This window comes from Anopheles aquasalis, chromosome 2, assembly GCF_943734665.1.
Source record: "Anopheles aquasalis chromosome 2, idAnoAquaMG_Q_19, whole genome shotgun sequence".
NCBI classification, from domain to species: Eukaryota; Metazoa; Arthropoda; class Insecta; order Diptera; family Culicidae; genus Anopheles; species Anopheles aquasalis.
The window spans coordinates 30,555,001-30,571,066 of NC_064877.1; the positions used below are offsets into that span (position 1 = coordinate 30,555,001).

A 16,066-nucleotide genomic window follows, 5' to 3' on the forward strand; every position below is an offset into this window, starting at 1 on the left:
TTGAGTAACACAGCACTTTTACAGAATAAATATTTGAGCCGGACGGAGCATGGTTTAGGAAGCAATATTTCAAAGCTCAAAAATTAAAATTAGTTTGCTCTTATGATACTAAGTGAACTTTATGTTTTTCATTGTCTGAATTGCTCGAGATGAATAGTTGTCTTGTCGCTTCGCGCACCAACATCGCTAAACTGAAATAAACCGATCGTTGTAACCTCTTGAATTTGTTGCCACAAACATGAATTGATTCCGATCTATCGTAACAGCAACATCCGTAGATTTATCACAATGAACTCGCCCGAAACGCTGATATGGAAAAAGTTCCACTCCGACCGAACGAAGGTAAAAGCGAAACTGATCTACACCGCACCAGCCGAACTTGATCGACCTTGAACTTGATCGACTTGGGGCTGCAAAGTGAAGATCGCACGCTCGCATCGCTCGCCACACTGACCACGCCTCATACGCCTGATACGTTGACACCGGAAAACTGGTTCCACGACCGTGGCGAGTGATATGAGTTCACGAAGATGCCGCTCCATTTAAAAGACTCTGATCTTAATTGGGTCGATCGCGTTCTAGAACGTACCGCAACTGCACGCAACTACTGCACGCATACCGTGGATCTATTATTGCTTCAATGAAATAGGCAGTAAAGGATCGTACCGCCGTGCCTGCCAAGGACAGCAGGGGAGTACATCAAGCGTGATACCGTGGACCTCGACCGAGTCTACGCTAGTCATGCCGCTTCCTACTACCGCGCCACCCCCCCTCCCCCCTCCACCAAAAGATGCATCGTGTACGGTCAATGATCTACAACGTTAACAGGCATCAGACAATCCCCAATCCCATGTCGAGGAGCACGAAGTACAGAAAGAATTTTCCACAACCTACCTTCCGGTCTAACCAGTTTCGCCAACAGTGCAGCTGGAGCTCAGCGACCTCCCGTCGAGTGAGTAGTGGTTATTAACGAATCCGAGATCGTCCTCTGATTGCTTCTATTGTCTTTTTTTTATTATTATTGTTGGCCGGACGTAAAAGGGCCCCATGTAACGACGATGTGCAGACGATGAACTTGGCCGTGGCCTGCGTCGAAGGTGCTTTCGCTTTCTTCTTCAACAAACGATCGGCGCCAGCCTCTAGGGGTCATTCGGCCGCAGCACAATTATTAACCAGTAAGCCATGGCCATCCGGCTCGGTACAGCGACGACCCGTACAGCCTTGCTACCACCAGCAGCAGCAGCAGCAGCAGCAGCAGCAGCAACCACCTTCAAGAACAACACTGCGCTGCGGTGTGCACTGGTTCCGCGCTCGGATGCTGCTATGTCCTCGTCCTCGCTACCATGAATTATGACAAAACAGAGACACGCATCTTGCCCGTGCATTGCCCGTGCATTCCTCTTCTGCACCACGCTTGCCAGCACCAACTTGCTGCTTCACTGCGCCTGTTTTTTGGTTTGAATTTATCGCTCCACCGACGACGACGACGACGATGTGTGGTGGTGCCCTTTTCTAGGTCGTATGTCACCAAGGTCATGCCCTCCTTCTTCGTGTCATGGAGCGAGCGAGGCAAATGTTCTGATACGCGTACGCTCTCGCGCGCTGATAAGCTCGATGCTTTCTTGGTGACGCACGATGGTGACGCTGGGTGCCGGCTGGGGGGGACCGCGAATCGATCGTACGCGCATACTCGAGCTCGCGAGCTTGATCGCGATACTGCGGTCTCGCTGGTGGTGCTGTTGCTTCAGTCTAGCGGTGGCTTGCGAACACTCCGGATCGGCACTGTAGGCACACTGTCGTTGCTGTTGCGACTGGAAAGGACTCGTTTCTCGTTTCTTGTCCGCTCAGTGGCGAAGCGCTTCCGTGAGGCACGTGAAATCGTGCAATCAGGAGAGAGGCATCGTTGCGTGTGCGATCGCGTGTTTGTGATTTGAATGCTGGGAGTGCAACATTCACAGAAGAAGTTTTGTGTTCGAGAAGCCAACCGAACGCCCCGGGTAACCGTCGTCGCTCTATCTACTGATAGGCCGCCTCCAGGGAGCATCACATCGCGAAGTGACGCAACTGACTAAGTAACTGCGGTCGCGGAAAAGATCCAGCGATTGCACCTCCAGGAGGAGAAGTTCGCTCTAGGCAGAGGCAGAGATCGTTAGCAGCAGCAGCAGCAGCAGCAGTTGTACAGTAGTAGTGGTAGTACTGGTAGTAGTAGTTGCAGCCTGCCAGCTATCTAGACTCTAGCGCCGTTAACGCCACGCCGATTACGTAAGCGTAACCTGTGTCCACCCCCCCCCCCCCCCCGAGGGGTGCCAAGCGTTCTCCTGTGGCATCGATCGATATAAACTCCCGCGGTTCGCTGGACGTCTCCTGGTGTGGCCGCTAGTGTGTCGCGTTTGCTCCGTAATTGGTTTAATTGAATTGGTTTGCATAAACACTTTCTACCCACCCGGGATTGGCCGGCAACTCGGCCAACGTACCACACTGTCGGTGAAGACACACCGGTGACCGTGCACGACGACTCGCCGGAGTGCTGGAGAGGTGATCGTTACAATCGAACATAAAGCGAGTGTCACCGCTCGGACTGCGCTCGACGATGGAACTTTGGTTGATTTGCTTGGGGCTGTTGCTCCGGTTGCTGAATGTACTCCTGAAACCGTTCATCGTGTTCTTCGGTGGCTCGAAGCGGACGGCACCGTTTCCGGAGATCCGCAACGATATGCTCCGGATACCGGCCGTCGATCTGGCCGAACGCATACGGAACAAAGAGGTAAGCTGCGTGATCCCTTGGCCTAGACCTTGGCACCTTCGAACAAAAAAGACAAGACAAGGAGTTCAATCAACCAAACAAAGTGCACAGAGTCGGTGCTCGGTACAGCGAGCCAGAAATAAAGTGAAGTGAATGTTGCTGCTTTTCCCTTTCCATTCTCCGAGGGGAAGGGGGGGGGAAGGGGGGAAGGGGGTGGTTTGTCCTTGACAATCGATGGCAATACATCTCACGGGGTGCTTGTGCAGAGTGGAATCCACACGCGGTACGCTCGCATCGCCATCGCATCGTTTACGGAAGTGTCTCACTCATGGCGATGGTGCCCGATTGACGAATGGATATTTTATTAGTAGCGAGCCAATTGGTCGGACAAACAGTCAACAGCGGAACAGTCGGATCAGCACATCATCCCGGACCAAGCCCATCGTTTGCTCATCGCAAACGGTGGCGTGAGAATCTGGCAACGGGTTCCCTTGCCGGATCCACCGATCCACTGTTTGCTCTGTCCAGGTGCCGCTGTTTATCTTTACTGGATCTGCTCGAGGAGGAGGAGGAGGAGGAGACAGAGGAGAAGGTAGAATGATGCTGATGAGATTGATCAATTGATAATGTTCGCAGAAAGCACACCAGAGGTGCGTTTTAGAATGTATCAGATACGCCATTGAGCTGCATGGTGCATTAGCAGGCAAACTGTGGCCAGTGGTTAGTAGGGAGCCCTACCTCCCTCCCTCCACCCTCCGGTGAGCATTAAAACTTTGAGGAAGTCACGTTGTTTGTTACTTCGCCCGCTGGCATTAATTACGTTCTTTATGCAACAACAACAAAAAAAAAACGCAAGACAGAAGTTTTGTCTTAATCTGGTCGGAAGTAAGAAACACGTTGTCCTCTTTAACCTCATTGCCGTCCAGAAGGGGCCACAAAAAATGGCGTCGGCCAAGCGGAGGTACTGGGGATTGAATATTTTTCGGGGAAGAAGTTGAAGTGATGGCCACTTGTGTGATCGCTCGGCAGTCATCACCTCTTTATCGTCGCCATGCCCCATGCGCTTATGGTAAAGGTGAAGCTGTTGGCACTGCGGCAGACACTCGTTTGTAAGTGGAACTCAACCAGACATGAACGATCGCATGTGTACCGAACAAACGGTAATTAGCCAGGCGGTCTGGCCTCTTCAGCGCTATAGAACAAGCATACCGTTCCTTCCGTCTACTCCTTCTACTCGTAGAACACGTTGACCTCATCGTTTGGAGCATCGTCGCCGAGAGCGAGAGAAAAAAAACGCGATCACCATATGAGCACGAGCATACGAGATGTTTACCGACGACGCTCGCCAACGACGCCCCGTACGAACTGAGGTTTTTGTCTGCGGATCCGGTCGGTGTTTCGGCCGGTTTTGGCCCTCGAGGGGAGGTTCTAGGAACCATGTATAGAATGAGCAGAAGATCCGGTCGGATCGAGGATGGGCTGGGTGTCGAACCTGTTTTTCAAACCAGATCATCACAGACGAGACGCGTGCAAAATAGACTTGTTTTTGGGCGAAAAGTCAGTTTATTCTAATGCGCAGACATTCTATTTCGAAACGCGAAAAGGCTCTCCAAATCTTGAAAAGTGAAGGCAGATGGTAGCGATAGGTTTGGGAAAAATAGATGTTTATGATCTAGCTGAAGTACCAGAAACAATCGGGCTAAAGCACCTGCATGAAGAGAGCTCTAGTGCATCATTTGTTGATAGAAGTCTGGTTGATTTAACATTATGTTAGAGTTACCATTCTAATTATTTGTGAATTTGGTGATATTTTTCACAAATTGAAAAATTGATTCATGTTATAGCATTTAAGGCTTATGATTTTAAAAGTTCATAATGATTATTGGCTATTTATTGCAAAACGAACATTTTAAATCAAGAAGCCTAATTTATTCGACTTTTTCTTTAAATTAACTAAAGCAATTTGGTTGTCCTTTAGAGTGCCGTAACTTATTACCTCATACGTACACCGAAAGCAAACATCTGAGCACTAGAATCAAACAGTTTCTGTCAACGTGTTTTTTGCACAAAATGGTAGACCCTCAACATGTCTCATGTGCTAGGGCAAGGTGATCCATTGAAGCCCTTTTCAGCTTTTAGTTTTGAGACAATTTGTCAAATGATTTGGTTTATTCTCTACCTTTGTTCATGCGCAAAGGCGTAAACAAAGTTTGAGCGTTGCAATCAACATGGTAATACAAGAAAAATGAATGTATAAACAATGTTATTTTCATATTTCTTGCATAAGCATGATGATTGCATCCCACAAACATTTAAGATCATCTCACTACTTTTCGTTTATCCATTCGATTAATTAAATTTATAATATTGTTTGAGCAATTTAATGACGGGTTTTTGTTTTTGTAAAATTGATCTAAACAAACAATCACCAAATTGCCTATTAGGTAGATTTCCTTTCGGTTTTAGGAACGGTAGCATTAATAATAATAATGACAGCGTATATAGGCATTCGATGAAATGGCTTGGTAGGTAGAGTAACCAAAAGAACCCCTCTATTTTTCAATCAATTAAAATAAATAATCACTCTGCCAATTTGATACAGCATGGGAAACAAAGAAATTGATTACACAATTTAATAATTACATCCTTAGCACCACGTTTCTCATTACTTGCACATTTCATTTATCGCGCAATGTATTTTAACATACTTAGATTTATTGTTAGACTTATTAGATTTATGTTACAAAAAAACAGGAGAAACTCGCTTTAAAATGTAAGACTTTGTGTGGAATCATCAAGAGCGTATCTAGGGCAAATACCCACTGTAGACATTAACTCTCAGACTAATTAGAACTTCTTTGATAAAGTAGAACAATTCTCAATAGGTTACCTTCGCCACAAGTGAACATCTAGCGGAATATACCCCCAACATGCATGCATGACCTCATGCATCTGTTAGTATCAATTAAAAATAAGAAAACGTGTTCCGTCGGATTGTAGAACGCGTCGCATAAAAGAACCATTCTTGGTGCGAATACACACCCCAAGAACCTTCAGCGAGATACCGGTTTTACTTTCCGCTCGTTCCGACTAGCGTTAGTTCACCTTCACTCACCATCACATCTCCCCCCGGTCTTGTCGCTAATCCGGTGAGGTGCATGCGACCAACAAAAAACTCGATTCCGTTCGCCATGGTACGACGGGCCATGTGTGTTTGATTTGGGTGGCGCTAGTGATTGCACGGGCACGTTGATCGGTTAAAGCACATGAGCGCGTACGCATACGCGTTGCAGTTGGCAAATGACCACAGAAGCTCGATGCTCGATCGCCGAGCGCTTCATGGTGGCCCAAACTATTATGCTGTACGCGTGCCTAAGCCATCGGCTCCGAGCCAGCTTTGTCCAGCGTGTGAACCTGAATTGAATTGCCTCTCCCGTCAGTCCGAGGATGTCAATTTTGCTGACAAAAATTTGCATGCACAATCAAGGCAACAGTATTGCAATCCATCTTCTTCCGGCCTTACTCCCGATCCGACCAGGCCCATTTGACCCACTGGGCACGGGGCAATGCGTCGCAACCGGCGACAACAAGCAACGGTTTCTAATCGTCGGTAGCGATTAGTGTGACCGATCAGGTATTGCGTGACGATCAGGGTCACGAATGGGCATCAAATTCAGCTAAACAAATGATCCTCTCGAGCCGCGCACGAGCAAAACGATGGCCAAAACTATTCGCCGACCATTTCTATTCGCCTCACACTCGCCATTGGACTCATGCCGATTGTGATGTGTCGATTGTCTCGTGTCATGGTGGATTGTAATTGATTCCGTTCGATTTTCGGTGTTCTCTTTCAACAGCTACGATCGGAGGATGTCGTGCGAGCGTACATCGAGCGGATTCGTGAGGTTAATCCACTGATCAACGCCGTCGTGGAGGAACGGTTCGAGGCAGCGATCGAGGAAGCACGGAAGGCGGACGCACTGATTGCCGAAACGCAGCCGCTGTGGCTCATCAAGAACTACCCGCTGCTGGGTGTACCGTGTACGGTGAAAGAATCGTGCTCACTCCGTGGTGCTCCACTGACCGGTGGATCACTGGCACGGAAAGGTTTACGGGCTACGAGCGATGGTGAGGCCGTGGCGCATATCCGGGCGGCCGGTTGCATCCCACTGCTCGTCTCCAACACACCGGAGTACTGTTTGAACTGGGAGTCGTACAATCACATCACCGGACGCACGCTGAATCCCTACGACAACCGTCGGACGGCTGGTGGTTCTTCCGGGGGCGAAGGAGCACTGATCGGTTCCGGAGCGTCCCTGTTCGGTGTTGGTAGCGATGTGGCAGGCTCGATCCGTGTACCGGCCCACTGCAATGGAATCTTTGGACACAAACCAACGGCAGGTGAGTAGCGAAGAGGATGGCGAAATGAAGCACGAACCACGAACGAACTCTCAACGCTGTGTCTCTTTTTTCCATTGCAGGAGCGATCTCAATCCGAGGACACTTCCCGATGTCGACGGATGAAAAGTTTGCACGGTTGCTGACGGTGGGACCGATGTCCCGGTACGCCAAGGATCTACCGACCTTGCTGCACATTATGGCTGGTCCGAGTGCAGCTAAGCTGCGCCTGGACGAAACCGTCTACACGAAGGACATTCGTGTGCTGTACGCCGAAGATATGGGCTTCAATCCGGGCCACATTCCGGTGGATGATGATATCAAGATGGCACTGTACCGTGCGGTGCAGCACTTTAAAGCGAATGGCCTAGCGACGGAGCGGTTCGAGTTCGATAACATGCACGAAGCGATGGAGCTGGCGTTCAGTGTGCTTTCGTCGCTCACCGACGTTCCGAGCATCTTCCACAATCCGGACAATCCGAAAGCGGAGCACAGTGTGGGCTGGGAGCTGGTGCGGAGCCTGATCGGTCGATCCCAGTACACTCTCGCCGGTATCATGTTCTACGCGATATTGGGACTGAAGAACTTCTTTACCGCGGATCGGCTGGACGAGTACCGGCAGAAGGCCGAACGTATGCGCCAGCAGATGATCGTGAGTGTTTAGCAAATCGTTTTCAAAGACAATCCCATCCCTTATACATCTTTTCGTCTTTTCGTCTTTTCACAAAACAGGACACACTGGGTACGGATGGAGTTTTCCTGTTTCCAACGTTCCCGACTTCCGCTCTGCGGCACTACGAGTCGATCGGACACATTATGACCGTCGGTTATACGATGCTGTTTAACGCGTTAGGATTGCCGGCTACTCACGTGCCACTGGGATTTGATCGTCAAGGGCTACCGATTGGAATACAGGTCGTTGCCGCACCGTACCAGGATCGACTGGGTCTTTGCATAGCCCGGGAGCTCGAGGTTGCTTTCGGTGGATGGCAGCCACCGAAATGAGCCTCGAAGGTTCGGAAGCATTCGCAACAGTCAACAATTAATCTTATCGCCAGTGGATCAGTGGGATCATCACGTGCAATCCAAATGCTTTAAGTTAACGGGAAAGGGGAGGGAAACGAGCAAATATCATTGTACAGATTAGTGTATGAGGTTGAATAAATGCACAACATTATTCGTGGATTGTTTTTCTTTTTGTGTCTTTTTTTTTTAGATTCCGAAATGTACGAATGGACGAGAGGATGGTGATCGTTATTTTATTCCCGTTTTAACGAAATCATTTTATGCTCAAGAGATACCTGATGGTTAGCTGATCATAACAGCCATAGTTGGGATTAGATAATAGAAGACAAGAGATCCTTGAAATGGAACGCTTTTCGGCAGTAGTGCAATGGAAACCCGGTTCAGAAAGGAAGCTATTTATTAGTATTTGTCACAATAGGATGTAAAGGCATTTCTAAAGCTATTGAGTGGTTCAGCTTCAGGATATCGTATTGCAAATATTTCTAAACTACTTGAATATGTTCGGAGGTTAAAAGGGATGCATTTTGCTTCTTAATGAGCCTCATTTTGTTTAATGTACCCCGTACTGACACTAAGCGATATAAAAACAATCCAAATGATAGAAAATTATGCCTCTATCATTAGAAGACATGTGTAATTTCAATAAGCAAAAATAAAAATTTCAATCTACAAAAGGTTGGCGAGTCAACAAAACTAAAAAAGAAATGTTTAATAAGGAATGACTCCTTTTCCCATATCATGCTTTCATTTGCGAATAACAGCATTTTAAATTATGTGATGATGTGTATTTACCTGGTGTTTATTATTTTTTTTATTGAGATTATCGACCGTGCAACACCACAAACTGAGCGCAATAACGGACAAACTAGTACTTAATATGGAAAACGTAAGTTCACTGTGCTTGAAACTTAATAAAAAAAGGAAATCAATTACCCCTCGATAAAGCAAAGAAAAATAGGATTCCTAAACCATGTAGAGGCCGATAAGGCTAATTCTTATGTTTCATCATGAAAATTTCTTGTTTAGTACATGCAATTATTCACACCTTCAAAGTTTTATGCTGGATTTCCCATCCTTCCAATGATTTTCTAAAAATAGTTCATAATATTTACTCTACCCTAGCATTGTGAAAAGATTGTTGAACAACGAAATGATGCTTGAGCATCGTAATAAAATTGATAGATATGATTTGTTTGTATTGCTGAATTAGAATGAAACGGAATCTACGAATGTTGCTTAGTCATTGAGATAGACGTGCTTCGGATTCTGCTAAAGAACAGAGAACGCCAACAGTCTATTACTGTAATGTGACTGCAAGCTCTCGTACTGGCTCTTAATTGTAGCTCAGTCGTGTTTTGAACGATTGTGGTAATTGTTGGTTGCACGTATTCCAACCAGCGAATGCTCACTGGTGATGCCCCTGTTGGGAGTGCACTTGATCGAGAACCACGAACTGTACGACCATATTAAGAGAATACCTGTTAACATGTGCCAGCATGTGCATGGAATGTGTTCAGTGTCACGGAACTGAACATTCGAAACGATTTGTTTCATAATCACTTCCTTTGTAACAAGCGCAACTCCCCGATGTCCGACCCCTGAAAGCCGATAACAGGGGTCGAATTTCGATCCGGGTTTATGTGATAGGATCCCGCCTTCCACCGATAGCAGCAGTCGTAAGCCCGTCCTGCTGGCGCTCTATCACCATCGTGTTTGTGGTATGGCACGGTCCGTACCTCGTGTCTCTGTGGCTGTGGTTTGTGTTCATTTCACTGATAGCGAGCCACAAGATAGCGAGCGGTATAACACTGCACCCCGAGGGTACTTCCCGTCCTCCAGTAGTCTACATCAGGCCCTTATGAGGTGCAGCACACCGATCGTCAATACGTCGTCGTCGTTCGGTCGGTCGTTTACACATTTGCACTGTTACCAGCGACAGCGGAAAAAGCACACGACCTTTGGAGGAGTGCTAGCGTGTGTACCTGGACAGGGTGGAAGTAATTAGAATTCGAATCCGAAGCAACTTCCTACTGACGATCTCCACTCTACTTCGTGTGATTGGTGGAGGTGCGCAAATCGTGCACACAATAGCACTGCCAAGGAGTGCGCGTGTGGATTACAGTTGCGGGCTCCGGATTTGTCACCGCAAACGGCCATCAACAGGTCGCACAGGGCTCGACAATCGTGAGTGAGTGACGGGGCCAGTCGTTATGGAGCTGTTACTGAAGTTAGTTGCGTTGGTGCTGCGGTTGGTGAACTGCGTACTGGAACCGATCCTAGCGCGGATCGGTGGTCCAAAGCGCCAGGAACCGTTCCCGGTGATCCGCGATGAGGTGTTGCGAGTGCCGGCGGTCGAGCTGGCGGAGCAGATACGCACGGGTAGCCTCCGATCGGTCGATGTGGTCCGTGCGTACGTACTGCGCATCCGTGAGGTGAATCCACTGATCAACGCCGTGGTGGAGGAGCGTTTTGAGGCGGCGCTAGCCGAGGCCGTGGCCGCCGATGAGACGGTTGCCATTGCGCGCCGTAATGGTGATTCGTTGGAGGAGCTGGCCAAACGGTCGCCACTGCTCGGTGTACCGATTACGGTGAAGGAAAGCTGCTCGGTCAAGGGACTGTCGTTGGGTGGTGGTGTCGTACGGCGTCAAAACATTACGGCCGAAGCGGATGGTGAGGCGGTCCGGTTGCTACGGGAGGCCGGTGCGGTCGTGCTGCTCGTCTCCAACACACCCGAGTACTGTTTGGGTTTCGAGGCGTACAACAACGTGACCGGCTGGACGCTGAATCCGTACGATCCGCGACGCAGTGCGGCCGGTTCGTCGGGGGGCGAAGGCGCCCTGATCGGTGCCGGTGCATCGGTGTGCGGTGTGGGCAGCGATCTGGCCGGTTCGATCCGCATTCCGGCCCTGTTCAGTGGCATCTTTGGACACAAACCCACGGCCGGTAAGTCGTCACCGCTAGCAGACATTATTCCTCATTATCGGGTTGAAATGTGCAAATGTGATCGACGGGACGTCGGACCTCGATGGACCTCGATACACCTTTGACTCTCGCGCCCGTAGCTCGGCAACAAACTTGATTTGCGAATGCGACTTGGTGTGGGACTTGTGATCAATTTACGAGTCCGTCGGCCATTAAACGGCTGAAGGTTGTGTTGCGTTCTGATTGCAGTCGTTCTAGGAAGCGACATTTGGAATCTATTAAGAGCAGGAAAAACAGATTCGTACCGTTAGCAGCGGGAACCTGTGGCCGTGGTAAAAAAAAAAAACGTTCAACTCAAACGCCTGCTGAAGTCGATGCCTACGATTGCATGAGACCCGAAAAGTGATTCATTCGTGAGTCAGATTCAGGAAGCTCGCGATAACGGCGCTCTGATAGCGCGTATCAGTGCATTAGTTGGCTTTCTGGACTAACTACGGTGTGGTACGATATCGTCACCCTTTTGGGCCTTCCCTCATGGGCAGGGCACCGGTCACCGATGTCTTCGCTTCGCTGGGCCACGTACTGCACTTACTTTGCATTCACGTGGCCCCGTTTTGCGCCCCGGAGATCCGTGTGGCTTTGGGGTCGAGTGAAGAACACGCATCTTTTTTCGTCTAACGTGGCCCAATTCCTTGGCAGGTGCATTAATTGTCACTTGAGCGGTGGTTAGCGTTGGTAAAGGGAATAGTGACAGTGGCAATGCATTGCATTCAGCGCACAAGGCACAAAAGATGCATTTGAATTCAAATGGCAGAATTATTAGCAAGTGAATGTCATGAGAAGCTCAATGGAGGAGAGTGTGAGCTGTGCATTTTTATTGATAAATAGCAACAGCACTGTCCACTCGCTTTGTAAAGCAAAAGTATGATGGAGATTTTTAAATAGTATTAAAATTATACCTTTCCAGAGCTAAAGCGTATACAACTTGAGAAACATTTTCTGGATTGTTTCTGTTGTAATATTTTACATTCATTTATTGTAGTAAGCGGTACTGGTTATTGCTGCAGCTGTTTCTAAAATATTACTTAATTTAATTCAACGTACCATTGGTGAAATTATATTTCAGTTGGGTCTTAACGTTACCGCCTAGTCTATCATTCTTCATTTTAGGAATTTTGGTTCGCCATTTTGAAGAACAGTACATATCAAAGTCGAGGGTAAAAAAATCAATATCTACATCTCTAAAGGGTACTTAATGTCAGGAGATTAATATTTTAATTATCTGGAAGGGGTTGGGAGTTGAAAGGATGTATTTGGTACATAATAACTCTTTTTCGTTCCCTCAATCCCTATTCAAGATATGTTTAAGTTTTTGGAACCTTTAATGGGTTCTTGGCCAGCCAAATTTCTATCACAAAAAGATGAAACTATGAAATTAGATAGAGCAATTAGGTAGATATTAGTTTTTTTTACTCAAAGTTGTTTTTAATTTTCTTTCAAGGTTAATTTTCTTTTAAAATTAACTTTCTGTTAAACTCTTTCACTCGAAGCACACTAATTCGGTTCTTCTTTTTCGTAGACAAGCTCTTTGCACCGTAAATACTAATTATATTTGAACATTTCGAAGTGGAAATATCATAATTATCACTATCTAGAGCATCCGTGCGCACATTTTCTACTAATCTGTAACTGTAGGAAGATCACAATTTAACCTTCTCAACAACATAAATTGTAGACACTGGAATTGAAACACTGGATTGATGTGTAATGTTGTAATCACTTCAAATATCTTCCAGGTGTGGTCTCCATTAAGGGCCACATGCCCGTTTGCACCGATGCCCACTTCGATCAGTATCTGTCGCTCGGTCCGATGTGTCGGTACGCCAAGGATCTACCGCTGCTGCTGGAGGTGATGAGCGGTGCGAATGCTGCCAAACTGCGGCTCAACGAACCGGTCGATGTGACGAAGCTGAAGATCTACTATCCCCAGAAGCTCGATCTGCGCATTAACGCCGTACCGATTGCACCGGAAATTCGCGAATGTTTACGCAGCGCCGTGAAACACTTCCAGAACAAGGGCATCTACTCGGAGACGATCAACTTCAAGCACTTCCGCGATAGTATGCAGATCGCATCGACGGAACTGCAAACACTGGCGGAGGTACCGTCGGTCTTTGCCAATCCGAACGCAAACCTGCTCTGGGAGCTGGTGAAGGTTGTGGTGGGGCAATCGGAGCACACGTTTGCTGCCCTCTTCATGAACATCCTGTCGGCAACGAAGCGAACCGTTAGCGAGAAGGACCGAAAGCGATACCTTCGCATGTCGGCCGAATTTAAGCAGGACATTACCGTAAGTGTGCTGGTGGCCCATGGGACCTGATTAGCGTAATAATATTTGTCTAATACTCTCTATCCACAGGAAAGACTCGGTACCGATGGTGTGTTTCTGATGCCCTCCTTCCCGAAGCCCGCCTTAAGGCATTACGAATCGTTCGGTCACGTTACGGGCTTCATGTACACGGCCGTGATTAATGCGCTAGGGTTGCCGGCTACCCAAGTGCCTCTTGGATTCAACCGTCACGGACTGCCGGTCGGTATACAGGTCGTTGCGGGCCCCAATCAGGATCGATTGTGTCTTCGGGTGGCTCAGGAGCTCGAATCGGCCTTAGGTGGATGGCAACCACCGAAATAGAGGGCTAGAGGGAGAAAAGAGCACACCGTATCGAGTGTATGCGAGGTGTGTTTTGTGAGTGCGTAGCGAGCTGAGTATGAGATTCCATTTTTCCGCATAACACTGCACTGCACACTGGCCTAGCTGGGTACTGGTTAGATGCGTGCGACACCTGAAACCGTTGGGATGAGTTGGACCGGAACCTTTGAGCCTGGAGTTGGTTTATGCTGAAACGCATGTATCCGCTTCCCGGTGGGGCTCGTGGGGCGTCCATTACGTTTTTTTGTAACCACAAGATCAGTTAATAAACAATAGGAACAATACATGCTGTTGGTTTTTCTTAATCTTTGTTTAATCGAGATTTTTCCACTTTGCTGTTGAGTTTAGCTATTTAAATGTTTAGTGTTCCTTTTCATAATTGTTAGTGTAGTTGGGATTGGTATATGCTTTCAAAGCATTTGGAAATAATTTTCAAACAAAACTAAATAGAAATTGCAGCACAGTATTAGTGTTTTTTGTTAATTGTCGTGCCTCGACAAGACACCAGTGTTTGGCCATTAAGGTAATTTTCTATGTTAAAAATGCGGACATATTCCGTGCAATTGTGTGTTAGAAAGCATGCTCTGATTAACGTACGTCTTTAGGAGTAACTGAGTGCTGTCCCGTACTGGTACGTTCATCTTGTTGTTTAATTCTCATTTTAATGCGCCTTCTTCCTTCCCGCATGCACGCAGAAGACAACTGGCAGGCTTTTTTTATGTGCTTTTCTATTGAGCAACAGCAGTTTAAGGTACTTTTAATCCGAAAACAGCGTGCTTTTGGGCGACAAACTCAGAAGCGACAGCGAATGATGGCTTTCCGGTTGTGTAGAAACGAAACTGCGCCAAGTGTCACGTTCACAAAATCGACTAACAGGTGATAGTTTTTTCGAAACACCATTCAGTCCACTGGGACAGTCGCTTATCTCGCGGGACCGGAAGGAGGGTGCAAATGATTAAGCACGCCCTATTGATGCACGTGAATGGTTTAGCACGGTCACGCCGCCGTAGACTTTATTTTGACTAAAGCAGCACTGTGGCTGTTGCGGCAGCAGTTCTGAGATTTTGTACAGATTTTGCTGCACGTGCCGCAGCTGCTGCAAATGCTGCATTTACTGTGGCAAAGGCTTAAGGGCGGGCTAAAGTAGTTAATTTTTTCCTCGAGTCGAGATTTCAGGAAAATTGTTGATACTAGTTTTTAAACAAATCTACAAAATCGTGTTTTTAGCCAAAATGACAAAAAGCATCACTTTTTCAATTTCAAAAATCTGCCGAAAATCGAAAAACAGGAAAATTTACAAAAACTCTCCCGGGCTACCTAGATAAACTAATAATCTTTCAAACGAGCATCAATTTGTATTTTTCTGATGACCCATCACTCAGCTACGATGGGTACCGGAAAAAGTATCTTTTCGAAGATACGACTGTCTAAATGTAATGCCATGGATAAAGTTTTCATTTAATCTTTTCCAAAATAGATCTAAATATTCTTCAAAAGTTGTTGTTTAATATGCCTTTCATTTTAAAGCTTAAAGTTGAATGGTTACGTCACAAAAAATCGTCAAAAATGAGCCTTGTTTTGGTAAGAAACTTGCGATGAAGAATTGTTGAGAAAAAAAGCCACTAAAACTGTGGCAACAGAAGTATTTGGACATGAAATAGTTACTGCTTTGCTGTCTGGTGATGTCTGGTGAAGAATATTATTCTTGAACCACATCATCCAGCGTCCTACATTTAGTACAACGCTACACCAGGCTCCAATGGAGCTCTTCTGTCTCTAGATATTTGCTAGTGGATCTTTTATTGCATAGAACGTCCTATTGGTCTGTTTTCGTGTTTGACTAGCTTACAGCATACCCGATAGAACCAGTGAAACAAGTTGGTGTGGATGTCGAAACACATTTCAGAAGACATCGTTTCGTTATTGCGCTACCAACACTAGGCATTCACTATTTTATGATTACGAGCCCATTTGTCATGGTTTTTATAAACCACGAGAACTACCCAAATCCAATATGAAACTGACGATGTAAGAAATGTTGTAAATGAGACCATTGAAAGCAACAAAGAATCGGAGATGGATGATTGATAAACACTAACAAAAAATGACTTATAGGAAAAAGTACACATCTGAAGCGAATTCCGGTTATTTCTGCCACCTTTACCCTGTTCAATCCCTCGACCTGGTCCATCCCCCATTAATAGCGAACACCTGGAACCGAATGTTTTGATCTGGCACAATGAATGAAACGCGCAAGAAGTTTCACA

General features: G+C 46.8%; 2 protein-coding genes across 2 annotated transcripts; both read left to right on the forward strand.

The window, feature by feature from the left end:
• Nucleotides 1-1,761: 1,761 nt before the first annotated feature.
• LOC126571046 (fatty-acid amide hydrolase 2-B-like) lies at nt 1,762-8,317 on the forward strand. Its single transcript, XM_050229268.1, has 4 exons — nt 1,762-2,764; nt 6,601-7,144; nt 7,225-7,793; nt 7,874-8,317. Exons 1-4 carry the CDS (start codon nt 2,591-2,593, stop codon nt 8,144-8,146), a joined length of 1,560 nt encoding a protein of 519 aa, XP_050085225.1. The 5' UTR covers nt 1,762-2,590; the 3' UTR covers nt 8,147-8,317.
• Nucleotides 8,318-10,003: 1,686 nt separating this feature from the next.
• Nucleotides 10,004-14,265, forward strand: LOC126569408 (fatty-acid amide hydrolase 2-B-like). Its single transcript, XM_050226471.1, has 3 exons — nt 10,004-11,110; nt 12,886-13,439; nt 13,509-14,265. Exons 1-3 carry the CDS (start codon nt 10,378-10,380, stop codon nt 13,779-13,781), a joined length of 1,560 nt encoding a protein of 519 aa, XP_050082428.1. The 5' UTR covers nt 10,004-10,377; the 3' UTR covers nt 13,782-14,265.
• Nucleotides 14,266-16,066: the final 1,801 nt, after the last annotated feature.

Excerpts from the sequence above, each read along its gene's own strand:
- LOC126569408 (XM_050226471.1), top strand. The coding sequence starts at position 10,378 with ATGGAGCTGTTACTGAAGTTAGTTGCGTTGGTGCTGCGGTTGGTGAAC. Across the intron at positions 11,111-12,885 it reads TGGACACAAACCCACGGCCG|GTGTGGTCTCCATTAAGGGC; the intron begins GTAAGTCGTCAC and ends AATATCTTCCAG. Across the intron at positions 13,440-13,508 it reads AATTTAAGCAGGACATTACC|GAAAGACTCGGTACCGATGG; the intron begins GTAAGTGTGCTG and ends CTCTATCCACAG.
- LOC126571046 (XM_050229268.1), top strand. The coding sequence starts at position 2,591 with ATGGAACTTTGGTTGATTTGCTTGGGGCTGTTGCTCCGGTTGCTGAAT. Across the intron at positions 2,765-6,600 it reads AACGCATACGGAACAAAGAG|CTACGATCGGAGGATGTCGT; the intron begins GTAAGCTGCGTG and ends CTCTTTCAACAG. Across the intron at positions 7,794-7,873 it reads GTATGCGCCAGCAGATGATC|GACACACTGGGTACGGATGG; the intron begins GTGAGTGTTTAG and ends TTCACAAAACAG.